General features: G+C 56.6%; 1 protein-coding gene across 1 annotated transcript; it reads right to left on the bottom strand.

Annotated features, from left to right (window-relative positions):
* Window positions 1–435: 435 nt before the first annotated feature.
* Window positions 436–27,481, bottom strand: ADA (adenosine deaminase). Its single transcript, XM_032350574.1, has 12 exons — window positions 27,362–27,481; window positions 16,826–16,887; window positions 11,476–11,598; window positions 6,752–6,895; window positions 5,994–6,109; window positions 4,622–4,749; window positions 3,838–3,909; window positions 3,654–3,755; window positions 3,336–3,400; window positions 1,923–2,052; window positions 1,187–1,289; window positions 436–728 (listed from the first exon to the last, which is right to left on the bottom strand). Exons 1-12 carry the CDS (start codon window positions 27,392–27,394, stop codon window positions 715–717), a joined length of 1,092 nt encoding a protein of 363 aa, XP_032206465.1. The 5' UTR covers window positions 27,395–27,481; the 3' UTR covers window positions 436–714.

The raw sequence follows: 27,481 nt of genomic DNA, 5'->3' as shown, positions 1-27,481 counted from the left end.
GGCCTGGTTTCCCCAAGTCCACGGTTAGCTGGGATCTGTCAGTGCCCCGGGCTTCCGTGCAAGGAAGTACCTGAGAAGAGGCTGGTCCTCACAGAGGCTGGCACCCTCCTTGGCTGATCAGTCTTCCACTCTCCCGCCTGCCACCCAGTCCACAGCTCACCCAGATGGGCAGGCCCAGCCCTTAAAACCTACAGTGGCAGGGCGCAAAGAGGGAGCAGTTAAGCAGATTCACTCTTCAAGAGAAGCCTAGTTTCTTCTGGAGGGAGGGCAGACTGGGGTCCCTTCTTTGCCCCCAGCATTAGAAGCCCCGGTGTCCCCCTCCACCCCCCACCCCAAGCCCGCACCAGGATCTCAGGACCCCGCTGCTGGGCCGGTTGCCTGAGTCTGGGAACCCAGAGGTTCCTTCCATTCTCACGCTGCCCTAGACCATGGCGCTGCATAGTACCAGCCATTGGCTGCTTTATTGAGCACCAGATTTTCAGCACGAGTCACCATAGGAGGAAGGTTTCAGTCAACCGGAGTCTGGCCCGTAGGCAGAGACGCGGCATGCCGAGGTATTGGTGTGTGTAGAAACGGGCACACCGGCTTCAGGAGCAGCCGTAGCTGACTAGGCCAGTCTTCCTTGAAGGAGTCAAGGTAAGTGTCGTTCCAGCCTCACAGTGCTGGGGAGGCTCCGTCCACAGGTGAGGGCTTGGAGAGGCAGCCACGATGTCTTCAGGGATGCGGCTCTGCTTGCCACATCAGAGACACAGAAAGGTTAGCGGCCGCTAGTACCCAGGACTTCAGAGCCAGAGAGGAACCCCCTTCTGCAGAGCGGGAGACTGAGGCTTAGAGCAAGGGAATGCTTTGCCAAAGCCACATCAGAAGGAAGGAGCAGAACAGAGCTAGAACCTGGGCCCAGCTCCCCTGCCCTTGGCTTTAGGCGACCATGGAGATGACCCAGGTTGCCAAGATCTTTGGGACTGGGCTTCAGAAAGTCTCCCCCAAGACCAGCCTGAAGATGGCACTATACAGAAGGTAAGCCAGTCTAGTGGGAGGCCATCAGCCTCAGCCCTGGAACCAGGGAGGCCTCACGTATCCTGAGCACCTCCCCAGAGGGGAAGGAAGGGCTTCTTGTAGGAAATCCCACAGAGGCAGGTCAAGAGCCTCCCGGGCAGGGAGCCCAGAAGCCCAGCCAGGAACACACCTGCAGCGGCCAAAGGTGGCATCCCATAGGCTTTATAGAGCAGGTCAAGAAGCTGCTGCTTCTCATCTTCCGGGAGGAAACTGGACTTCGCCGCGTTGATGTTCTAGAAGGGCCAGAATGGCAAATAATGTGAAACCAGAGAGCATGGAAGAAAGCCTTGACAGTCTAGTGATGCGCCATCCTCTTCAATGAGCATGGCCAATGATTAAGCTCACAGTGGGGAAGGACATGTCCCCTGTCACCTGGCAGCAAGTGCCAGAGCACAGACCGTGGGTTTCAGTGCTCTTAAAGTGCCATGACATGACACAGGGATGAGAGAAGGAAGCTGGAGAAACTGGAGACCAGGCAGGATATGTGGGGCCAGAGAGATTCCCGCAGGGACAGATCTGGGGTATCAGCCCCTGAAATTAAGGGCTCAGCCTGGGATCTATGAATGGCTGGAAAAGTGCGTGCAGAATTTTATAGCCGAGCACACCGTTCTGGGAAGAGAGGTGACAGCTTTTAATGGATTCTTTGCAGGCACTCGACCCAAGCAAAGGCTGAAAAACCTGGTCCTTGATCAGTGTGCCAGCCCGAGAACTTGTCCCTAGAAGGCACCTAACTCTAGGACCGGCGTGGGTTGGCCTGGTGAGGCAAACACTTCATCTCCAGTGGTCCTGGGGCCTGGCTAAGACCTGAAGGCCTCACATGCTCCCAGGGCCAAGAGTCAAGGCCGCCAGAGTGCACGCCCACTCACCAGTCTCTTGAACTCCTCTTCGGTGAAACCCATGCTCTGTTTGGTCATCTGGTAATCCGTTTCCAGGGTGGACTTGAAGATGAGTGGGTCGTCTGTGTTGAGTGAGTAGTTAGCCTCGTCCTGTTTGAACCTGGATGCAGGGGTGAGGGGGAGAGGGAAGAGCCGCCTGTACTCTTACGTGAACAGTGCCTGCCGCCAAGAGCCCGCAGCCCCCTACGACCTGGAAGAGCCGCTTGCCGTACAGGGGAAGGAAGTTGGGAGAACTCAGCGGACCTGTCCGACAGCACAGAACTAGCATCTCCAGACTTGAGCCCACCCAGGCGGGCCAGAGCCGGGCAAAGGCGGAAGAGGAACAGGTAGAGCGGGGGCCTAGGGAGGCCGAACAAGCAGCACGCCCCACAGCTACGACCCTCTCCAGCCTTCGCCTTCACTGCCAATGTTCTGGGAGAGTCGTCCGCTCCCCCTTCACCCTTAATCCCACTAAGATCGACTTTTCAACCACCGCCCAGGGAAAGGGCTCCTGGCACCCCAGATCCCCGTCGCCTTACGCCCGCAAGGCCTCCCCTGGCTCTTTACTCCTCTTCTGTAGAGTGTTACACTGTTGACTGTTCTTAAAACCCTTTTTCTTGATTTCTCGGACCAGTCTCTTCCGTCTGTCCCTTCAGTGTCACTGTCCCGGGTTCTCTCCTCGGCCCTCTGGTACCACCATCTCCTGAGGCTGTCGCTTCAACAATCGAATCTGGGCGGCTGATTTGCACACCCGTCTCCAGCCCACAGACTGTGTGCCCATGTGCCTCCAAGAACCTCCCCGCAGACACTCTGCCGGTACCACGCACTCCCCTGTCCTGAAGCAGACCTCAGGACCTCCTTGTAAGAAGAACATCAGAGCCCATGATCCTGCCGTTAAGCTTGGCCTGACCGGGGTCGCCCCCTGTTCTTGCCGCCTTCTCCTGTGTCAGGAAAGGGTGGTTTTGCCCTCCTGAGGCCTGATGCGGCTCCCAGGGCCCAGTCACAGAAGAGCGGGAGGAAGGACCAAGGCCTCTAGTTAGATGCTAGGTTAGGAGCAGGCACCACGTGACCTGGAGAGCCGCCTCTCCCAGATGCCCAGGAGGCAGGGTCGAGAGTGTGGAAGCCCCCCTCCCCCTCAGGGCAGCAGGGTGTTCTGCCATGACTGCTCCATGAGAGGGCCCCCCCAGTTCTGCTATTTAGGACCTGGGCTCCCTCAGTCATGTCACGGCACACCGAGCTTTGCCCTCATCTTACGGATGAGGACAGCAGCACCTGCTTCCCAAGGACTCGAAGAGATTTCCTAGCAAGAGGCCCCGCCTGGGCCAGGACCCAGTCCCTCCACTTCCTTCCCACCCTCGGCTTTCCTGGTACAAAACTGAATGGGCCCCAGGGACCGGACCTCACCGAACCACTGGGTGCTCCGTGTCCGACTTCCAGGCGCCTGTGAGGTAGCTGGACCAGGGGCACACCTGGAAGAGCAGGTGGGTGGCTGGCCCACGTGTCCCCCCCAAGCCACGCCACCCCCCCACCCCACCTCGTAAGCCCCTCGGGCTGGAGCCACACCGGCCTCCCGGCCGCCGAGTCCCATGACTTCCATCCGGCCACCTCTGCCGGCGGGCGGCTCTGAGGCCCACGGCCCACTCCTGCCGCGCTGGCCTGGCTCCTGGCCCTCCCGGTGCCCTCCTGGCTTCCCAGCTGTCCTCCCACCGCCTGGCCGCCCACCTCGAAGTGCATGTTCTCCTGCAGCAGCCTGGCGTAAAGGGCCTCGTCCTCCAGCGTGTGGTAGCCGTGGCCCAGCCTCTCCGTCTTGAGCGTGTCCACAGCCTGCAGAGAAGCGGAGTGGAGCCCAGGACGGGGTGGCGGGGGAAGCGGGCGGAAGGCCCCCAGGCCGGCCCCACCTCCTCACCTCTCTCACCACGTCCGCGGAGCCCACCTCCCCTGCGTGCACGGTGCGGTGAATGCCACTCCTCACAGCCTCCTGCAGGGGTGACAGGCGGTCAGGGACGGCCTGGGGGAGGCCCCCGCGGGCCCAGCCCCTGCCACACTTCAGCTCCCCATTTCGGCAGGCTCAAACCAGGCCCTTCTTCAGTTAGCTGACCTGCTTCAGGATGGGGAAGCCGGGGCTTCTGTTTGTGTGATCCTAACTTAAGCCACGGCTGCCACTTACTAGACGGTGACCGTGGGTCAGTCACCGTACGAAAGGGCTCAGCCACGTTACCTAATCTCCACAAATACTCTAATACCTGTTTTACAAGAGGAGAAACAGGCCCAGGAAGGTAACAGGACGGTGATCAGAAAGGAAGAAGGGAGCCAGGCTCTGAGACAGGGCAGTGAGACTCCAGAGCTCTGGCCCCAGAACCCACGCTCCAGGCCCGGGACGGAGTGCGTCATCGTGAGGCTTTGAATGTTCGCTCCAACTCGGTCATCCCAACCGATGGAACAGCAGCCCCAAGAAGGGACAGTCTCACCCAAGGTCACACGGCAAATGACAGGCAGCAACAGGAGTGCCCACACTGGTGGGAGCTTCTGCTTATACAAATTCCCAGTTTCTAGCACCCCCGAGACCCCACCACGGCGCACTGGAGGGAGCATGGAGGTGGCCCCAGCCTCCCCTGTCCACGTGACCCCCTCCCTCCTCCTGTGGCTTCCCCGGTGCCAGCCCCTCCCTGCCTCCTTCCCCGGGGCCCTACCTCGAAGGCCTTCATGTGTCCTGGGAAGAGGCTGCTTCCCTGGATGGTCTCATCTCCAGCCAGGTCCACGGCCACCACAGACTGGTGCCGGTACTTCTTACACAGCTCCACCACCTCCGGGGACCAGCCTGTGGGCAACACACCTCTGTTGGTGGCACCGAGAAGTCCCTCTGCTCCCCGTCCCCCAGCCCAAGCCTAGCTCTTCACCGCCTCACGGTGCCACGGCCTAACCCCATTTGGCAGAGGAGGAGACAGAGGCTCCCCGCGATTTCACAGAGAAGCCCAGAACCGTACTTGTCGTACTGCTGACCTGTTCCGGCCTCTTAACTAACCAAGTCCTCACAAGGAGTTTAAAAATGACCAGTCGCGGGGCGCCTGGGTGGCTCAGTGGGTTAAAGCCTCTGCCTTCGGCTCGGGTCATGATCCCAGGGTCCTGGGATCGAGCCCCACATCGGGCTCTCTGCTTAGCGGGGAGCCTGCTTCCTCCTCTCTCTCTGTCTGCCTCTCTGCCTACTTGTGATCTCTGTCTGTCAAATAAATAAATAAAATATTAAAAAAAAAAAAATGACCAGTCGCAGGCTCTGGAGCCAGAGAGCTGTGTGTGCACGTGTGCGCCCGACGCTGTCCCGACCGAGGGGCAGGAGGCCGCCCCTCTCTCAGCCTCAGCCCCACGCCCAGCCGAGGAGCCTCGGCGACGGCAGCCCAGCCCCACAGGCTGCCACGGGGACCGCGGAAGCCCACGCAAGTCCCTCTCCACTTGCGGGCCCGTCGGCGGGCGGGAAGCCCTTGGCTCGCACTGGCTACTGGAGCAGAGACTGAGCAGAGACGGTCACCGGCCGTGACGCAGCTGTGGTCGGAGGAGGTGGAGGGACGTGTCCAAAGTCATACCGTGGGGCTCTGCACACCATGGAAGCCGGAGCTCTAGACGCCTGACCAGCGTCCCTCACGAGGGAGACCCTTGGAGGCCCTAGACGGCAGACCTGTCTGTCCACAAGGCCTGTGGCCCACACAGGACGAGGCCTGGCCCCCAGGGTCTCAAGGGAGGACTGTGGGCTCATCAGAACCTGGCTTAGATGGTTTTTTCCTATTATTCAGGTTCCTCTGGTTTTTTGCTTCCTAAATGCAGGTCACGTGGCTGGCAGGCCCGGTCTGCCCAGGGAGGAGGGTCTCTCTGCTGCCAGGAGGTCTGAGCCTGCCCACGGTAGTAGGCTCTAGTGACTGCAAGAAGCCCCGAGGTCCTGCCAATGGGCTCCACAAATACCATGGGGTGGGGGCATGTGGGGACCAGATGTGGCTCCAGTGCCAGGCTTTGGGTGGGGGGCGGGAGGGTGTGTCAGGGCAGTGGCCAGGGGCGGGGCTGAGGGGTACTCACAGGGCTGGTGCCGCAAACAGCACAAGATGGACCGCACCTTCACCCCGAAGTCTCGCTCTCCCTTCTGCAGGCTCTTGCTCACCAAGGCCACCACCTCATCCGGGGTGAGGTCGCCCCTGTGTGCGGAGAGGAGCAGCGATGGGCCAGAGATAAAGGAAGGTCTGAAGGATAGCCCTGGGACATGGCGGGGGTTTGGGGGAAGAGAAAGACGCTTCTTGGAGAAGCAGCTCCAGCCGCTGCGAACCCACGGGCTCTGGGGAAAGACCTGGCCCCCAGCCCTGGCACAACCCCACACTTCATGCTTGCGTGGGCACTTCCAGACTGGAAGGTGTGTGGGGTGATGAGTTCAGGCACAGTCCTCCCCCACGGACGGGGGTGACGCTAAGCCTGCCAGGTCTGATTCCCATGCATCCACAGCTGTCAGAGTCCTGGCTGGAAGGGGGCAAGGAATTCGGCTGATGGCACTCAGAGCTCTCTGGGGTCCAGACAGTGGGCAGGAATAGGCCACACTCGCGTCAGTGACAAGGTTAGAACAGGCCACATAGAAGCCTCTAGACAAGGGAGTTACTATTCTTAGATTGTGGGCCTGTGTCCGGGGCAGGGAAACATAGCCAGACACTTTTACCAAAGGTCAAAAAATTTTTAAAATTAGCCCAGGTGAGGGCTAGAAACCATGTCTCTTGCAAAAGAGTTAAACCCATCTTTCTGAGGCCACAGACAGGACCAGAAGTCGGGCCGCCCCAGCAGGTGTCACTTACTCGGGCTGGTTCCAGGGGATTGGCTCCACTTTGGAATTAGCCAGCAGGTGCGGGCTGTAGCGTACCTCCACGTACACCACGCCTTCCTCGGCCTTCATCTCCACGAACTCATAGGCAATCCTTTGAATGGCCTCCCGGCAGCCCCTGGGAAGGGAAGAGAGGGGTTGGGGACAACCTTCCCCAAGTCTCTTGGGAGCTCCAGGAGCAACAGGGCTGTTCCCAACCCGTGGCAGCTCAAACCCACTTCTGGCCCCCAGCCCCAAGTTCTGGTAGCTGTCGGAGAAGATCCTAGAAACAAGGCAGGGCCTGTCAGTTCTACCTCCAAACTACATGCCATTTCTTGTCCCCTCCACCCAGGTTCTAACCACCTCCTAAATAGATCTCCAAGTCTACAGGCTTGCCCCTCCAACTCTGTTTTCCACACAGCAGCTAGAGCAGTCTTTTTAACATGTGAATCAAACATGCGCCCCTCCACTCTGAACCCTCATGGCTTCCACAAGGCCTGCAGACTCGGGCCCCTGTCACTCTCTCCAGACCTTCCTTCTCACTCATTCTATGACGCCACCAGAGCCTTCCTTCTGTCCCAGCTACAGTCAGGCCTGTTCCCAGGTCGGGGCCTCCATGCTCACAGATCCCCCAGCCAGCAGGGCTCTTCCCCGGGACCGTCCTACACTCCTTGTCTCCATTTAGATCCTGCTCCAGCCCGGCCTCCTCGGAGCGCCCATCCCTGACCACCTGGCCTCCGAAGGGCTCCTCTGCCGTTCTCTACCTGTTCCCCTGCGATTGGCCAGTGCTTTACCCCCACTTGGCGTGATTCTCTCATTGCTTATCGGTCAATTTCCATCTCTCCTACTAGAATGTAGACTCCATAAGACAGGGGTCTTTCCCTCAATCGTGTCATGGCTGGGACCCCTCAGGACGGAGCCCAAGATGTCATGGCCACTCAGATGTTTGCTGGCTCATGGGTGCAGGTCAGCAGGGGAGAGAAACGAGAGAACACGGGCACCACACATAAAGACAAGTGGGATTGCACCAGACACAAAAACATACAGTAAGGGGAGCCTTCAACAGAGTGAAAAGACAACTACAGAGGGAAAGAAAATACCTGCAGATCCAATCTGACAAGGGGCTAATGCCCAAGGAACTTCCAGCCCCCAATGGCAAAAATACCACATCATCGGATTAAAAATGGGCAAAGGACCCGAATAAACATTTCTCAACAGGCGTACGAATGGCCAACAGCTTCGTGGAAAGGTGCATTTCCCTGGCGATTAGCATCACTGATCACCAGGGAAATGCAAATCGGAACCACGAGGACAGATCGCCCCACACCTGTTAGTGTGCTACAGTCACCAAGTGTCGCTGAGGACAGACGGGAACAGGGACCCCTTGTACGTGCTGGCAGGAATGCAAATTGGTGCAGCCACCGTGGAGAACAGCGAGCAGTCTCCTCAAGAAACGTTGTAAAAAGTTACCATACGATCCCGAAGTCCTACTTCCAAATCTTTATCCAAAGGAAATGAAGTCAGTATCTCAGATATCTGTACCACGTCGTTCACTGCCGTATTATCCACAACAGCCAAGACGTGGCTACAACCTAAAGGTCCGACGACAGATGAATGGATAAAGAAAACGTCACACACACACACACACACACACACACACACACACACACACAGACACAGAACTATCATTCAGCCTCAAGGGAATTCTGCCATTTGCAGCACAGATGAACCTGGAGGACGTCACTCTAAGTGAGATCAACCAGACGCAGAAAAACAAATCCTGCGCCATCTCACTTGCATGTGGAATCTAAAATAGCCCAACTCATAAAAGCAGAAAGTAGAACATAGTCGGGGCAGCTTGAACAGGGAAGGGGGAAGTGGGAGATGTCAGTCAAAAGGTACAAAGTTTCAGTTCTACAAGTGGAGTTTGGTTCTGGAGATGGGATGTGCAGCATGGGGATTACAGTTAACAATACTGTAGCATTCTGGGCGCCTGGGTGGCTCAGTCGTTAAGTGTCTGCCTTGGGCTCAGGTCATGATCTCAGGGTCCTGGGATCAAGCCCCACGTCGGGCTCTCTGCTCAGCAGGGAGCCTGCTTCCCTCTCTCTCTCTGCCTGCCTCTCTGCCTACTAGTGATGTCTCTCTGTGTCAAGTAAATAAATAAAAATTAAAAAAAAAATACGGTAGCATATACTTGAGATTTGCTAGGAGGGTAAATCGTAAGTGTTCTCACACACACACACACACACACACACACACACACACACACACGCAGCCAAAGCCGACGGTAATTATCTGCAGTGATGGATATGTTAACTTGGCTGGATTGTGGTGATCCTTTCACAGCATACATGTATATCAAAACACCTTAAACACATAATTTCTACTTATCAATTCTACCCCAATAAAACTAAAATGAGAGGGGAAAGGACACAGACGGACAAATCCAGAGGGTACCCTGGGGTGGGGGGGAAACCTGGGACTCCTGAATCCTGGTTCCCACACTTACCTGTTACAGGCCTCCGGTTAGTCCCCCGACACTTACAGCAAATGTTACTGTGAGAACAAAGATGCTGAACTTCCTGAAACTCACCTAGGCCAGTGCTCCAAGTCGGAGAGACAGTATTTTAGTTGTTGAGTGTTGGCTCTAGAAGCAAGGCACACATCAACCTGCCAGGGCCACGCTAAGTGGTACCAAGTGACCATGAGCTGGGCCTAGCTGGAAGTTTCCACCGTGAAGGGTGAATACAGAATGGTCACCTGAATGTGGGGTGTGCGTGCAAAGGGCCTTAGGGAAACTGGCCACGCCCAGGAGAAGGGTCAATGGAAGCACCATGCTTTTGAGGATAGAATGAGCAGCGGCTGCCTTCCCTGGCCTGGATCTGGGACCTCAGGCCTGCGGCAGTGGAGCCGGCCTCCCAGGAAGAGGGTGCCCAACCTCCCCCAGAGCGGTGGCACACATTCACTGCACAGTGACCAGCACTAGGGATACAGCAAACAAGGTAGACAAAATCCCTGCCCTCCCGGAGCCTACAGTTAAGCACGAGAGACAGGTAAGTAAGTGAAACACACAGTCTACAGTAGGTTAGGTGTGAAATGGTCTATGGAGACACATAAAACAGGGGAGGGGACTACGAGTTTCATTGGAACCATCAGGGAAGGCCTCACTGAAAAAGGAACACTTGAGCAGGCCTGAGAAGGAGGTGAGGAAGCTAGCCACAGGGCATCTACAGGGAAGAGCATTCCAGGCAGAGGGAACAGCATGCACAGAGGACCTGAGGTTGGGAGTGTGTTTGTTGCCCCAGGTGCCACAGGAGGCCCATGCTGTGGGAGAGAAGTGAGCAGAAGGATAAGGGCAGAAGATAAGGGCTCTCATCAGACACCTGTCTGATGGTGGATGGTGGCAAGGGCACAGTATGGACATCAGTCTTACGGGCAGAGCCCCAAAGGCCAAGCAATTCAGAAGGAGATGATGCCAAACAGCCTGGTCATCTTGGGCCTTCAAGGAGCTGGGCATCTTCTGTCTTGTGGCCAGAGAGACAGAAGCTGCCTTGGGGGTGACATGGGAGAGGTGCCTCAGCCCGTACAGAAGCCCCAGCCATGTGTATGTTCTGGGGAGGGGGTGCCCGGGGAGATAGGACCGGTGTCTCCAGGGAGGTATGTGCGTGCGTGTGTGTGTGTGTGTGTGCGTCTCTGCTTACCAGGGCCAGGGATGGGGACAGGCGGTGTTTTCCAGGCTGACTCCAAAAGCTTCTAGCAAGCAGCCTTGACACACATCTTCCTTCCACAGAACTCCTCCTACCTGTCCTGCCACTTATCCAGCCAAGGGCCTCCATCTGCCTCGCAGACCTTCACCAGTCATCCAACAACCCCTACTTGGCATATGCTCCAAACCTTCCCTCCGGTCTAGCCCTCCGGACTACATTACACCTTCTCTATCCCAAAGCCTGGGCCATGCTTCCTCCTCCAGGCAGCCTTCCCTAACTGCTCCCTGTCCATTTGCCTCGTCCCCTTCCTGAGCTCTGGCAGCAGACGGCAGAGGCCTGCCTCGTGTCAGGAAGCTCAAGGTGGCCTCCGGGTGGGATCTGGGCCTCACTCCTTCCAGCTGTGTGGTCCTGGGCAAGCGGCTACCCTCCCCTGAGCTTTCGTTTCCTCCTCTGCAAACGAGGAGTGTGTCCACCTGGCGGGACCATCGACAACTATGAAAACTACAGTTCTGAGTGCTGTACGCACAGTCTTCCAGACCTAAGATGGAAGGAACAAAAGGGACTAGAAAAACAGCTGTGCCTGGCTGTCCATAAAGGTAGCAACCATCTTCATGGCAAGGGGGAGCTTGGTGAGGAAAGTTCTATGTCCATTCTAAACTCCAGCCCCAGGAGGTAGACAGGATCACAAGCCCCATGGTCTGGATGAGGGAACAGAGGCCCAGAGAGGGTAAATTTGCCCAAGGTCACAGTTATTTCGTGAAAGATTCAGGCACTAGGGTGCCAGCTTTTGACCTCATACTCTCACTTTGCTGTAGAAGTTGAAGAACTTTCTAGACATTATGCCCACTTTCCAGAAGGGAAAATCAAGGCCTGGAGAGAGTCACACAAGTACACACAAGGATAAGCTGCAGAACTAGGGCTTCTGAGCACCTTCTCCCACCCCGCAGTGGGAGGTGCGGGCAGCAGGTGGCAGGCACAGCCGGGGCGGGGCGGGGCTGGGGGGCTGACTCACGCGATGGCGGGCATGTAGTAGTTAAACTTGGCCAGGAAGCCCGGGAGGCTGAGCGGCTTGTCCATGCCGATGATGTCCCGCAGCTCCTCTGCTGTCTCCGCGGGGAGGGCAATCCCCCTCTTCCTGGGAACAAAACAGTGAGGGCAGTGGGCTGCAAACTCCTCCCAGGGACCAGAGTAGGAAAGCTGGGGACCTCTTCCTCCAACTCCTCCCATTGAACAGATGGGAAAACAGAGGCCTGGGGCATATAGAACTCAGGCTGGAATCCTTCCAGCACCCCTCCCCCCACCAAGTCCCCAAGGTCATGACCAGCCAGGGAATCTCAAGGGGGACACCGGGGGTTGAAGTCTGTACGCATACATGTACATGCGCATGCTCACATGCACACATGCACGCCCCTGGCGCCTGGGAACCGGGCAGCTGCTAGGGCAAGACCACAGTTTCCTCCTCAGCCCCGGAGTGGGTAGAGCCAGCTGGTCCCCAGCCAGGTCAGAGGTTATCAGGGCCATAACTGCAGCACCACAATGCCCGGGGCAGGGGCCGGACTTCCCACCTCCGCCCTCCATCCGGCTGGCCTGCGCATGGGAGAGGCCTGCCCAGCCCGTGAGCTGGGAGAGGGTCCAGCGGAGACTCCCAGGAATGTGTGCACTGGCCCCCTCCCTCCGAGCATCTCCCCTCTCTGTGTGGGGCCGGCCCACAGCCGCCCCTGGGCCTCCTCCTCCCCACCAGGGTCAGCAAGGGTGAGCCAGGCCTGCCTCCCCCACCACAGCTCTCAGGTCACCCCGGCCTCAGTTTTCCCACTTTGAAGACGAACAGGCAAAGAACACCAGACATCCAAGAAATGCTTCCACCACGAAGGGACAAGGCAGGAGACAGGAGGAAATTCCGAGGAAACAACGCAGGGAACAGAAGAAAACTTAAAACCCTTACAGCGGAGCATCTCCGGGACCGGAGAAGAGCTTCCTCCCCGGAAACAAGACACCCCTCTCAGTAAGGGGACCCTGAGAGAAGAGAGAGCTTCTGCAAATCTACATGAATATGGGCCGGTCATCAGGATGTAATAAAATGAATGGAAAATACAGCGGAGAAACTCCTCCAGCAAGCAGAACAAAAGAAGATTAAAAAAAAAAAAAAAGAGGAGCAAACAATTATGGAAATGAGGTGATTAAATCTGGTTCAAGCATCGCGTTATCCGCAAAGCAAGAACAGAGGATGGGGGGGGGGGGTGCCAGGGACACTGGGGGACCTCGGTCCCTAAAATACTATGATGCTTCCTGACATAAATGCATGTCCCCCGAACCCCCGACACAGGCGCTCCTCCCCTGCTGGGGGTCCCAATCCCTAGGAGTGTCCCCGCAGCGTGCAGTCAGCCCCCTTCCCCACAACACGTGCTTGGTCCTCTGGACACGCTATGTGTGAGGCCCCCGACAGTCTTCCTCCAGCTCCCTCGACCCCCGCTTCCTGGTGGGGCCCTTCCTCCTGACCGTTCTTACAGACCCTCCCTTTTACACACCTGCCCACACAAGCTCCTCCCCTTTCATGGTTTTCAGCCAGAAGTCTCTACTTCCATATACCACCACTTGAGGGCTTACGATGTCCTGGGCACTGGACAGATAGCAGTGACCGAGACAGCCCCAGGTGTCTGACCACCCCCCCATCTCATCCCACCTCCCCCTCCCTGCCCTATGCTCCATGTTTCCAAATATAGCTCCACCATCCCCCGACCCAGCTGCCCAACCCGGGGCAGGGGCCTCCCCCGGGCTCCTCTGCCTTGCCCACCAGCCAGTCACATCTCACTTATTTTACTCCCTGAAGGCCCATTGTGCCTACCCTCTCCAGCCTCTCTCCTCATCAGCCACCAAGAGATCTTTGACCACACAGAGTGGTCTGGGAAGGATGGTTAGAGGAGGGGACATTTAAGCAGAATTAGAAGGAACAGAAGGGGCTCCAGACCTAAGCTGGGAGGGGAGGCAAAGGCAGGGCAGCTGGAGTTCAGAGTGGGGTCAGTGGTAAGTGAAGAGCCAGAGGGCAGGCAGAGCCTAGTGGAAGCTTCGTAGAAGTTCAGGCCTGATCCCCAAAGCACGGGGAAACCACTGAAGGATTTCAAGCAGGGGAGCGGCATGAAGAGATTTAAGAGCTCCTTCCGGTTGCCGTGTGGGTATCAGATCTGAGAGCTACTGCAACAGTCCTAGCAGGAAACAAATAGCATGAGACACTCTTTGGGATCTTATACGGGACTGGGCCTCCAGAAGCTGCTCAGGCCAAGCTGTAATGCTCTGGTCTGGGGCCCAAAGTTGAGGCAAAAAGGAGTTAATCCTAGGGCCCTGGGTCCTCCTGCCACCCACAGCCACTTGGCAGCAGAGGCTCCCCTGGGGATGACCAAGTTTGGTCATCAGTTGCTCCTTATACTCCCAGTTAGCCATGCCTCAGCCAGTGCTCTTCCTGCCATGGTGGGGATGTGCCTACCGGGAGCCCGGCCACAGAGAGCCCAACGAGAAGGAAGAGCCAGGCTATGGAGTTCCAAGTCCATCCCCCTGCTGTATGTGCCAAATCACCCAGGGGCAGAGCCATCCCATCCAGGGACCTCCGCATCCTTTTCAGTAACACAGATAGCTACGGTACAGAGAAGAAGACAGGAAGTAGTTTACGTGCCCAGGGTCACACAGCAAACCCCAAAGCCTGATGGACTGGTTCTGAATCCCAGCTGGGTTCCTTAAAGGCTGCGTGACCTTGGGAGAGTTACTCAACCTCTCTGTGTTTACCAAGTCTGGCAGGGTTGAGGAACCTCCAGTGCGGATTAAGGAGAGGTCAGGGAGGCAGATCAGGCTTTGCTGTTCTTCAAAGGCTGTGAATGGACCTTGACTTTGACTCAGAGTCAGCTGGGAGTGTGGGAGGGTTAGAGCTGGCGAGTGACTGGTCAGACGAGGTTTTAAGACAGGTGTTCTGACTCTAGTACTGCAGAGACAGGGAACAGGGGAGGCCAGAGTGGCCGCCTGGACACCATCCAGGAAGCCATTGCCATTGCCCAGGTGAGGGATGCTGGTCGCTCAGGCCAGGCTGGTCAAGGGAGGAAAGCGGGGCCAGATTCAGAATGTGCTGTGGCAAAAGAGCAGACAGGCTCACTAAGGAGACGGAGAGAGAGGTAGAAGCCCCGGAGAGGACAGAATCACAGGAGCTAAGGGAAGAAGGAGGTAAGAACATAGTCAGCGGAGGCCCACATCGCAGAGGCAGAAGACCGGCCACTGGATTTGGCCAGAGGGAGAGAAGGGCTTCCTTCTTTCTCTCAGCCCACCACCACCGGGAAGTCCTCCGGTTGTTTACGGGCTTCCATAGCCAAGTCTGACCAACTCCCAGACCCCCTGCCTGCTGTCCTTGAGCTTGGATTCCAGCTGGCACCCATAACACCCCTGCCCCATGGGCCCACCGAGGCACCGCGACTGCTCCCGAGATGCCAAGCTGTGGGGGAAAACAGAAGATCCGACCAGCCTGCCCATGGGGGCGGCTCCTCTCCCTCCTCCCTGCCCTGGACTCCGGCCTTCTTGCTCCACTATAAGTGCTCTCTGACCCCTTAATGAGAACTCAGTAGGCAGTCCTAACCTGGTGCTTGATAACCCACCCAACAGCCTCATCTGGGGCAATGGCTGGCACCTGGCATGGGCAAAGGACAGGCAGAGATAAGCCAAGCAGCTTCACCCCACTTAGCCAGAGCCCTAGCTTATCGTTAAGACTATCAATAAGTGCCCGGAGCGAAGTGGTTTCGGGGCACTGCTTCATCGAAGCCTCTCGCTGGCAGGAGTAATGGTCAGGGGCGTGGACTCGGGCTCACACCCGTGCTCCCTAGGTACATCCCCTTACCCATCACAGTTCCGTGTCCTCCTCTATAAAATGGGGCCACAACAGTACCACCCCGCAAGTTGTCGTGAGGATTCAGCACATCGGCACCGATGCAGCGCCTCGGGGAGCACAGTAAATGCTGACAAATGACGTAGGGGAGTCAAGAATTAAATCAGTAGGGGAAAAAAAAAAATCAGTAGCGACTTCCTAGGGCGGAGGGAGGGGTCTGTGAAAGTAGCAGAAGGTGGAGAAAAGTGTTCTTGGCAGAACTCTGCCTCAGGGAGCTGGAAGAGATGCTCCGGGGAACTGGGGACAGGCGCCCAGCCTCACCAGCTCTCTGGAGCAGCGGTGTCTGGAAACTCGGGGGACCGGGGCGTATGGAGCTGCGTGTCCGCATCTGGGTCTGGAGCAGAAGTGCTCCGGGCAATGAGAGAGGCGGACTCCTTCCAGCTCCAAATGAAGGGAGTGTGCAGCAAACAGATGGGGGCACAGTCTGTGGAGGGAGGGGTGGGGAGCAGCAGGGTCCCCCCTCTTCTAGGTCAGTTCTGGAGGGAGGCCCTGTTCCTCCCCCTCAAGCTAGAGGCCAAGGTTACAGTGAGGAAACAGTGTGCCCATATTTAAATTCAGACCCTCTGACCTCTAAAATCCCTGCTGTTAAACAGTGGACCCAAGAGAGGGTCCACCATGAGCCCTTGAAGTGGGGAGGAAGCGGCAGGCACCCCTCCCTGGGGGCCCCAGTGACCCTCCTGCCCATGCGACCCGAGGCAGGAGGCATAGCCTTACTTAGAAGGTGAAGATGGGCCCCAGACGAGGGGCTGCCGGTCCACATTCCCCAGTAGGCGACTGCCCTGGTGACACAGGGAAAGCCTTGGACAGGAGAGGGCCCTGGGTCAATTCTAGACTCTATTGTTTATTGTCGCCTTGGCCTCCAGCAACTGTCTTTGCTTTTCTGAGCCCCTGGCTCTCCTCAGTGAGATGCGGATAGCAGCACCATCCTTCTCTGCGGAGGGATTAAATTTGCGGACTCAAGGAGGGCACTCAGCCTGGCAGCCGGGCACTGGAGATGCTCAACAAATGGTCCCGGCGTCCCGTGCGGGGCCATCACCTCTGCCACAGCCTCTCTGCAGAGTCCCAACACAGTGACGGCTTCAGCCCTGGGAACTGCCTCCTCTCGTGTGTGTGTGTTTGTGGGGGTATGTGTGTGTACATGCACGCACTCAAGCACCTGCAGATAAGGTAGGGTAAGCTCCTCCTGGCCCCTTGGCATCAGCAGGACAAGAGTCAGAATCAGGGCAAGCAGAAGCCTTGGGCTGTGGGTCTCTGGCTCAGAGCTGAGGGGCCGCCATTTCTCCACAGACCACCTTCTTCCAGCCAGGGGGCCAGCTTCATTCCATGGGGATACAGGAAGGAATGCCAACCCTGGAATTTTCCAGAGGCCTCTAGGTTGAGCCATGGAGCACCCCCCACCCAACGTCCCCAGATGCTGGGGAGGAAGGTCTCTTCCCTGTGGACTTACCTGCCGTAGTATAAGATGGTTTCAGGCTTGATGGCTCCATCCAGATGGACGTGCAGTTCCACCTGTAAGGGGGCAGGGGGAGGACAAAGGGGGGGGGCGAGAAAAAACACCCATGAATGCCAGCAGGACTGCAATAACCATGAGTCCCCCTGACTGGACACTTGCCACAGACGCTCCACTAAGCTCTGAACACACAGCATTTTGTTTCCTCCTCATCTGTTGGGCGGGGGGGTGGGGGTGGTTAACAGTCATCTCTAGCTCTTTCACGCTTAAGACCACAGAGGCTCAACCACAGTTGAGTCTCAGGAAGGTTAAGTAACTTGACCGAGTTCACACCACAAGCCACTGAGGCAGGAACCCCACACAGTTCCTCTGTTCTTCACCGCGGCTGGTAAATGGCAGAACCAGAACCCCTAGCCCAAGTCCAAGGCCAGTGCCCTTACACTCAAGGCCAGCCCAAGGCCAGCCATGGAACCCCAGCCACCGTGCCGGCAGAGTCTGCTCTCTGCCCACTAAGCAAAAACCAACTCTAACCAAAAGTGTTGAGTGCAGACTTCCGGGGCCTGTGACTACCCCACAGCGGGTTTCAAACACCCAGACTCTGTTTTCCAAAGTTGGTGTTACATAAGCCCGGTTATCAGGAATCAACAGGCGCAACACAGGATCTTTCCGTACTCCAGAAAGGGTCCTGGATACTCGGCCATCCTGGTGATCGTTCCCTACGTGCGTAGGGCCCCACAAACACTGCTTGGTACACAACGCCAGGAGGTTAAAGACACGGGCTTTGGAGACAGCCCATCTCCGGACTCCCAGCTCCGCCCCTTGGCCTGCTGTGTGATCTCAGCCAGGACACTTGATCTCTCAGACCCTCTGTTTCCTCAACTGCAAAACAACAGGGTATTTCTGCCTCCCTGTCCACGAACAACCGAAAGGATTAAAGATAACAGTAACAACACACCACGTAGGTAGACAAGGGTGGTTTACAAGTCCACCTCTCAGCCAGGCCATCTCCCAGGAGCTGGGAACCACAACAGGGTCTGGGAGACACGGGGAAGGGGACTTTCCCTGGACCAGGGGGAGACCTAGAAACTCCACTGACATCTGCCAGGTTGGGGTCTTCCCTAGAATTTGGGGACCTGGAGGAGAAAGTCACTGCCCTGGCAAGGGAGGAAACTACAGGCCCGCTGAGGCTGGCAGGTGCAGAGCTGCATAACCTGCCTCCGAGTAGGAGGTCCCAGTAACCAGACCTCTCCGGACGTCACCCAGCCTGCAAAGGACCCAGCAACACTCCCCGCCGGGCGTAGAAGCAAGGGATCTGTTGGATTCCCTGACAAAACAAGTTCAATGCCCACTTAGCTAAATGTTCATGATGTTCTCAAAAAACATTCAGCATTGGGAACAGTGAAGCTTCCAGCCCAGGGAACTGCCAAGGAGTTGTGGGACCTTGGACAGGGGCCCTCTTCTCTCTGAGCCTGCAGGGTTTGTTGTCCTAAACCCCCACACACAGCACACCGCCCTACTGAGGATCTGGCCAGAGAGGGAGGAAACTCTGGGCTTACATCTGGAATCCTGGCTCCTCCACTCACTCCCTGGTGGCCTGGAGAAAGTGACTTCACTTTTGGTGCCTCGGCATCCTCATGGATCCAATGGGGAGGAGACAATGCCTTCTTCCTAGGGCTTTGTGAGGCTTGACCACGTTCACGCGTGTAGTGTGTGAGCCCAGCACTTAGCACACAGCAAATGCTAAAACGGCATCCGTGAAGAGGCCAGAATTCACCAAACTGCCAAGTGCTAGGGATGGAGAGCAAAGCTCGAGGCACAGAGTCCCACTTCTGTGATGCTTATGGTCCTGCCAGGGAAGAGGCAGTACATAAACGTGACAGATGTACAGTCACAAGCCTACAAAAGGGCTAACAAACAAAAGGCCTCACCCAGCTCAAGGGCCAACAATGGCTTCCCAGAGAAAACAGAGCTTGAGCCAAGATCCAAAATATGAAGAGGAGCCAACCAGGCAAAGGCAGGCCAAGGAGGAAGGCAGGAAGAGCATTCCAGGCAGAAGCAACAGCACGTGCAAAGGCCATGTGGTAGCGAGCCTGTGGACGGGGAGGAACTGAAACCCGGATCTGAGAAGGGAGGGATCATGAGTCTGGACAGGCTGCGGGGTCACCGAGGCCACAAGGAGTCATTTTAGCTGAAAGCACAGAGAAGCCACGACAGGGTTTAAAGCCAGCTAGAGGGCGAGGCGGGCTCAGAGCAAAACAGCAGGAGGCTACTGCGGTCCAGTTTATGAGAAAGGATAGTGCTCTGGACCAGGGTGACAAGACAGATATGGAAAAGCAGGGGGGTGGGGTACAGAAAGAGGGGTCAAGGAGGAAGCCCCAGGTCAGGCCTGAGTGTGGTGGGTAGAGATTCCCATGCTCTGGACACTACCCAGGAAGAAGCCCAAGTGCTAAGGGGGAAGGAAGGACAGGGGTGCCGGGAGAGGGACACGGTCAGTTTGATCTTAGGGATGTTTGGCTGGGACGCCTTTGAGCCCTCCAATGTAAAAGGACAGAGCCAACGCATGGGAAGTTCTAGCACGGTCAGACACCAGGCTGGCAATACAAGTACGAATATGGACAGCTGCAGCCAAGCCCTTGAACAGGCTCACTGGGGAGAGTGGGTCAAGGAAGGGGTGGGGGAGGAAGCCTCCAGAAGCACCGGCACCCATTGGCTCTGCAGGAGAGGGGGAGCCCAGAGAGGAGCCGCCAGACGGGCAGGAGGGAAACCAGGAGGAGGGTGTGTACAAGGCAAGGGGCTGTCTGATTGCAAGGGGTGGTGGCAATGCACTGGGTCAGTGAGACGGTAGTCCCCCAAACAGGTCTACTTCCGAATCCCCAGAACCTGTATTACTCCCGTGGTGGAAAAAAAGAGAGAAAAAGAGAGAGAGAGAGAGAGAAGTAGTTTAAGGACTTGAGGAGTTTATCCTGGGTTATCTGGATAGTGCAATTACCTACCTCCTTATGAGGGAGGCAAAGTTTTGAGCGAGAAACTCCTAGAAGAGGCAGCAGCAACCTGAGCTTGGAGGCAGACAGGAGCTGTGTGGTCACCAGCCAAGGATGGCCCAGAGCCACCTGAAGCCGGAGGAGGCAACAAACAGATCTCTCAGAGGGCGTGAGACCCTACCAACGACACCTTGATTTGGACTTCTGACCTCTAGAATGGGGAGATTACATTGTTCTAAGCTACCGGGTGTGCATGTGGTAATTCGTTACAGCAGCTACATAAAAGGAATATGGTCAGGTCCTGCCAGAGGTCAAGCAAGAGAACAGACACACGTCCCTGGGGCCAAGGCCACAGGGCACTGGGCCCAGAGGAGAGGTGCTTAGCCCTGGCTGACCATGAGGAACACCTGGGAAGCTTTGGAAAGTCGCCTACACCTGGGCCCACCCTGGTCCGCAATGTCACAGTCCTTCGGCCTGGGCCTGAGCATGGAGTTGTTGCTAGTTTTCAACACGCGAAGCCAAGGCTGAGAACTACTATCCTATAGGGAGTGCTCCAGAGGCCAGAGGGGGCAAATCCATGCTGGAATGGAGTAAGAAATAAGTAGAGGTAATAAAATGGAGAACGTGCAGATTCTCAGAATTTTCAGAATTTCACCCCTGGAGGGGAAGAAAGGGCCAGAGAAGGGACTAGAGGCAGATGGGGGTGAAGAGAATGGCTTCTCTGGGCGGTGGGAGTGACTGGGGCAGGTTGCAAGGCCATGGGCGAAGAGGGGTTACAGGAGACAATGACAGAGAAGGGACAAATCAGGAGGTGCTGGGAGGAGGAGCAGACAGGGTTAAAGGAGGGAGGACAGAGAAGGGCTCGGGCAGAGGAACTTGGGTCAGGAAGCAGGGAGGGAACTGGCTTGATATGGAGAATGAGGTTCATGGGGCCATAGGTCGCCACAGAAAGTCAGCGGGTGTTGGGCAGGGAGTGGTCACAGGTCACAGTTAAGGGGACCCACTGAAGGGTTTTGGATCAGGAGGCACCGTGTACAAGCTCTTTCTGGCTGCCTTACCCTAAGTAGGGAAGAGGGAAGCCAGAACAGAAAACAGGGCTGCTCATTAGAGAGGACAAGAGATAAGCGCCCACGGGGAGTACCTGCCCGCAGCTCCAGACGCAGGAGGTGCTCCCCAGTGCAGCAGAGCAGGGGAAGTGGGGCTCGGAGAGCCAGCCGGGAAGCAGGAAGTGAGAGCACCCCCGGAGACAGCGAGAGGAAAGCCTGCTGCCCCATCATGCCCCACCATGCCCTACAGGTCCCCCTCACTCCTGGGGCTTCCTGGGAAGCTGTCCGGACACGTTTCAGGGGAGAAGCAGAGGCAACAACCACCCTTAGGTAGCTCAACTTCAGGCAAGCCTCCCATGGAACTTTCTGGAAAATAGCCACTACCCATGAAGACGTCTGTCTGCACCCCCCAGATGACAATGGGGTGTAAGCTCAGAGATGGGTGGGGACCCTGCTCGGCTGTCCCCATTCAGGGAAAAAGAACATCAGTGTCCTCTGATTATTGAGTATCTACTATGTGCTGGACCACATACAGACATGAACTGATTCCATCCTCACGACAGTGAAGGCAGAACTTGACGACCATTCTGCAGAGGGGGAAGCTGAACTCAAAGAAGGGATCCAGGAGCACAAAGGCCGGCAGGGACCGAGTCAGCATTTGAACCCAAGTCTGAGTCCCAGCGCTCTTACTACGCTTTGCCTGCAGGCCTAGCCTCAGAGAGGCTGTCAGGAACTGTTCAGCAGTACCAGAAGCTACTTCCAGTTACCAGGTCCTTTACCTCAATTAATCTTGACCCCAAGGCAAGGTGCATGTTAGCCCTGGGCTGCTGACTGGGGGTTGGGGGAGTGGGCATGGGGATGGTAAACTCGTAGGAACTTGGCCGCCTGCCCTGTGCTGCCCAGGCTGATTGCCACAGAGCTGGCTTAGAACCCCAGTCGCTCTACCTCTAAGCCCAAGTCCTGCCCAGGGGCCACACCCCTGCCCTGTGCCCAGCCTCCTGACGTCTCTGGGGGCGGGGGGTGGGGAGGAGTCTCACCCCTACTCCCCTGCACTTGCTCTCCAGCAGGCTGACTTGGCAAGCACCTCACAGAGCTGCAGGAAATCCCAGAGAGGAGTAGGAAACATTCCCAGTGACCAAATATTTCCTAAGCCCCACTAGGTGCTGGGCACACTGGGGAGGGGGTGGGCAAACACGTTAAGTCTTACTCTCAGGAGAGGTCAGCCAGCCAGTCAGCCAAGGCCCGGGGAGGTACAATTCACACACCCGAGGTGTCGGGGCAGATCCAGGGCAAGGCCACAGGTCATGAACTCCTGGGCCAGACACTTGGAGATGGAATTCCCACTCCTAACTGGGAGGCTGTGTGTCTTCAAGGCACGCATGAGCAAACTACTTCTTCCCAGGCTTTGGGGTTTAGGACCATGCCCAGCACAGCCAAAAGCGCTTAGTACACATCAAATGACCAAGAGCTGTCTTAGGTCAGCAGTGCGGTGTCCTCTCCCCGGGGTAAGGAAAGGACTGACCAGCGCCCCTGGGCCTGGAAGAGAAGCCTCCAGAACCCAGAACCCAGATGAGCCGCAGGAGCCCTCCCTCCCCTACCAGCCAGCCAGCCTCTCTTTCCTTAGCCGGGCTCTTGGCAGTGAGCTGCGGGGTGCCAGGGGTCAGTGCCCACCATGGCCTCTCAGCAGAGAGGTAAAGCCAGGAGACAGAGCTGCCCTGGGTTGACATAGGACACATTGTTTTGGTCACACTTCCTCTAGGAGGTCCTCTCCTCAGCCCCATCTGAGCTCCCACAGCTCGCCCAGCGTTGGTGCCTCCTGCCATTATGGGGCCTGACTGAGCTCTCGGTTGCTGCTGGGAGCCTCCCCCAGAGGTGTCAGAGCAGGGAGGGCTGGTCCTCAGCCAGGGCCACATCTTACAGAGTAACAGCCTAGGAACCCCCAACACAGCTATTCCCCAGCTATCCAGACGGAGACACAGAGAAATTAAGGAATGAGCCTCAGGCCAGACTAATAAGTACCAACAGCCGGAAGCTGTTTGAGTCAAAACCAGAGCTTGTAAACCCACAATCCACTCCCTTCATCCTGCTATCAGTGCTGAGTCAATGCTGGGAAAAGTCTAAAGGGGACGGAGAACAGTGACAGGCGTAATGATGGACAGCGGCCAGCACCGGTGTGCCCCACCCCTTGCCGGCCTGGAGACCAACTGGATTCCCATTGTAAAGATGGGAAAACTCGTGATCTGCCCTGGTGGTCACATGGACTCCAAGGCTTGTGTTTCCCCTCACCTTGCTCCTCTGGGACCCCAGAACCCTAAGAGGTGAGAACGAGCCTGCCCCCAAAACTCTGAGTACATATAGGCTTGAACCTCACTGTGGCCTCCTGGCTTACTCTTCTCCCCAGTCCAAAGCCAGTCACAGTGCTCCCTTCCCTGCCCCAGGGGGGCAGCCCCAAGGATCACTGGATAGGGAGACACATTCCTCCAAGCTCACAGGGCCCCTCGCCATCCAGGCCAGGCCAACCCCAAGGTCGGATGCAGAATCAGGAGTGTGGTCCGCCTCCCCTACCTCACTGTGTGTCCATGGGTCCCCTCTCTGGTCCTCACTTCCTCTGTCAAACAAAAGGCTTCCTTGAAACCCAGTCTCATTCATTCCCTTCCCTCCAAAGTGCCCTGTGAGTTATAATGGGTAAGGCAAGCTCCTTGAGGGGCTTTTTAAAAATAGGTGGCTCTGGGTACCTGGGTGGCTCCGTTGGTTAAGCGTCTGCCTTCGGCTCAGGTCATGATCCCAGGGTCCTGGGATCGAGCCCCGAATCAGGTTTCCTCCTGGGCAGGGAGTCTGTTTCTCCCTCGACACCTCCCCCTAACTCATGCTCCCTCGCTCTGAAATAAATAAAATCTTTAAACAGTAAGTAAAAAATAAATAAAAACAGCTGGTTCTTTGCTAACCAAAAAGCAACAGAAGGCCAAAGCCATGCTAACGGTGGGCTTTTCGGTGGCTTTTGCGGCAGGAAGTCAAGAGTAGGAAACACTGTGGGGGTAGGAGGCTTCCCAGAGGGCCCCAGTTGGTGGGGGAGGGGGGCGTACTACAACCCCAGGGGAAGGAACAGCACCCTTAAGGGCCTGCTGCCTGCCAGCCAGGGGCTTCACATGTGCCACTTAGCACAATGTCCCCAGGAACCCATGGCCTTGATTTAAAAAAAATTTTTTAAGACTTTATTTATTTGAGAGAGGTAGAGAGAGAGCACAAGTAGGCAGAGCAGCAGGCCAAGGGAGAGGGAGAAGCAGGCTCCCCACTGAGCAGGGAGCCTGATTCGAGGCCTGATCCCAGGACCCTGAGATCATGACCTGAGCTGAAGGCAGATGCTTAACCTACTGAGCTACCCAGGCGCCCCATGGCCTTGTATTTAATCAACCCATTTTTACAGCGAAGAAAGCGGAGTTTCAGAGAAATGTCCACCTGAGCTCTGTGGCTGCCAAACAGAGAGGCGGGGACCTACCCCCAGTCTATCTGAGGCCCAAGGTGACTCTGAGTCCACCCCTCGCCCCAAACGGGGACCGGCCAAATGACAAGGGAGTGGACAGTATCGATTTCGGTTTTAGGTAGAAATGGGTTCAAGTGTAGCTCTGCTTTTCCGGCTGTGTGACTTTGGAAAGTGCCTTCCCCTGTCTGAGCCATTTCCTCCTATAGAAGGGAAGAGGAGTCATCTTAGAATGACACCGCAAGCATTAAATGAGTATATGCAAATCAGTTAGAACAGTGCCTGGTACGGAGCAAACATACAAAAAAGGAGAAAGAAAAAACGATGTGGGCAGGGTGCCTGTCTGGCTCAGTCAGTAGAGCATGCGACTCTTAATCTCAGTTGTGAGTTTAAAGCCCCAAGCTGGGCATAGAGCCTACTTAAATTTACGTGAGAGACTTAGCCCCAGTTCTCTGTGTCAGGGAGGGACAGCGTAGAGACTGTGCTTTTCCAGCCTGGGCCAGCTCACTTGCTGCTCTACAGCTTTGAGATGCTCATTTTGTGTGACCTTGGACAAGTCACTTTGCTTCTCAGTTTCCTGGTCTGCTAAAGGGGGAGGAAGAGATCTACCTTGTCCAGTTGTCCGAGGACGGGGATGTAAACGACAGAAGGTGCCTGGTAGCCACGGTGATTACAGAAACAGGCATGCGATCAGCACTGTCCTCCATGACAAAGAACTCCTGAACACCACGGGCTTTCCAGCCTTGCCTCATGTAGAAATAGAATGATAACGGCCAACCCTCCACCTCCTGGGTACCTCCTCCAATGCCCAACAGGTGCTCAGAAAGCATCTCTTAGAATAACACAGTCAAACCAGGGAGGCAGCCACGTAGGGTCTTGCTACTCCAAGTGTGGTCTGTGGTCCAGCACTGTCAGCATTGCCCATGAGCCTGTTAGAAGGGAACATCTCCAGTCCAACCCCAAACCTCCCAATTCAGTATCTGAATGTTAACAAGGCAGTCAGGTGACTTGAGTACCCATTGAAGTTTACAAAGCACAGCCTTGCTCTGCCTTCTTAAAGCTGGCCGGGTCCTGGGCCTCACCTAGTAGTAGGCATGAGAAGCCAAACAGCCCAGCAGAGGCTCCTGTCCCGGAGGCCCCCACGAGGGGCACCAGCACCTCCATTCCAAGGGCTTCTGCAAAGGCAGAAAGCTGGAAAGCTGGCTCCGGGATGTTTGAAGCCAGCTCGCCTGGGCTCAGCCCCAGTTTGGCTGTTTCCCCACTGTGTGATCTGAGCCGTCATTAATCTCGCTGTGCCTCTATTCATCTGTATAATGGGATCATAACAACCTCACAGGGTCCTTGCTAGAATCAAATGAATTAATGAAAGTAACGAGTTCAGAACAGTACCCGGCACAGAAGAATAACAACTTAATGAGCTCCAGCTACTAATACTAGTTCTCATTAGGATCTGCCCCACCCACGGGAAGGCAGGGAGCTGGCTCTGGTCGCAGTGGCTGAGACATGCTCGTTTTTGCTTCTCCTGCCAGCTCAGGCATGTTTCCTCCTTGCGTTGTAAAACTGAATCACATCTCCTCTACACAGTGGAGAACACTCGCCTTCCCTCTCAAGCATCCCTTGGTGTCCCTCTGGACACCTCCCGACCAAGCAGGGGGGACCCATTTCCCAGGTGTGGAAACTGAGGCCCAGAGAGGGGAAATAACCTGCCAGCCTGAAGCAGGTAGGATTGGGTGAGACCCAAAAATGGTAAAATAGCCCCTCCCTCGATGGGCTGTGACAAGTGTTGCAAGGGCAGACTGGGTGCATATAGTAAGTTCTATAGAAGCATTGCCTCTTACTAATCCCCGAATTCCAATTTCACTTCCGGTCAAGGGACTTTGTCTACGGTCTCAGGATTCACATCAGGGGAACCACCTTCCCAAGGGCAGGGGGAATCCAAAAGCATTTTTTAAAAAGGAGAAAAAAAAACCAACAAAACTTCACAAGGAAAGAAGCTCCAGTGATGGGACATCCAGACAAAGCATAGAGGCACGGGGTGGGGTCTGGCAGGAGGGCTCCCCAGCACGGGTAGCTGAGCCTATGGTCGGGGCGGCAGCCGAGGGGGCTGGGCCATACCTCCTCCAGGGCTGCCCACCCAACTCCACACCCCTGCACTCCCATACACACATGTGATTCTCACCAGCGCTTGTGATACCTGCCATCATCACTCACACCTCTTTCTCGGAGCGGTAAGTTGAGTCTGATTACAGCTCACTCCTTCCCGTGACCCCCCACAGCAGTCTCAAATCCTGCTAGCTGACTCACTCTGCTGGACAGACCCCTGGACCCCTCCCCTCCTCCGCAGACTGAATCTCAGTGCTCCAAAGCCGGCCAAGTGGGCCCAAGACCCTCCCTGACGCAGCCGCTCCCAAGAGGCCACAGCTGGTGGGAGGAGGGACCACGGAGTTATCCCTTGAGGCCAGTGGCTGTGGCCTGGCCCCGAATGAACCTAAGGTCCACTCAGCCCCTAGCGGGGAGAGAGGGGCGTCCTGATTCTCTCCCTCTGCTCTTCGGCGTGGTCCTCCTGACCCGCACACCCACAGACCTGAGCTCCTTGGCTCACAGAACCATCACAGTGCTGGGCTGTAAAGCAGTTTCCACAACACTTGAGGTGCCTATGGATGTAGACACTGGGCCCCATTTTACAGCCGAGGTCCAAAAAGTCAAGCCCCCTGCCTAGTCTCCCACAGCTACCCAGCGCTGGCGGGGGTCCCAGGCCCATTTGACAGGTAGTGAAACTGAGACTCCGAGAGGCCAAATCAGGGGCAGAAGCAGAACACGGAAGCCAGTCGGTGGCGCCTTGGGGTTCGGGACCCTCTCTGCTGCATTGTTTCTCATTAAACTGCCCGGCAGCAGCGAGGGCCTGAGCTGAAGGGAGGAAGCGCCTGCAGGGGCCCCGGTTCGCTCCCGGGCTGTGGACGCCCCTAAGCCCTCCAGCCAGACCAGAAGCCAGACCCCCCCCCGGACCCCGAGTCCCGTCCGAGCTCACTTTGGGCTTGTCGAAGGTGGGCGTCTGGGTCATGGTGCCAAGAGTGCGCCCCTGCGCGCCTCCCTCCGCCGGTCGGTGCTCGCTCCAGGGACCTGCCGCGACGGCTGCGCGCCACGCTCC

This window comes from Mustela erminea, chromosome 7 (genome assembly GCF_009829155.1).
Source record: "Mustela erminea isolate mMusErm1 chromosome 7, mMusErm1.Pri, whole genome shotgun sequence".
Taxonomy (NCBI): Eukaryota; Metazoa; Chordata; class Mammalia; order Carnivora; family Mustelidae; genus Mustela; species Mustela erminea.
This window is presented reverse-complemented; position numbering and strand designations above follow the sequence as displayed.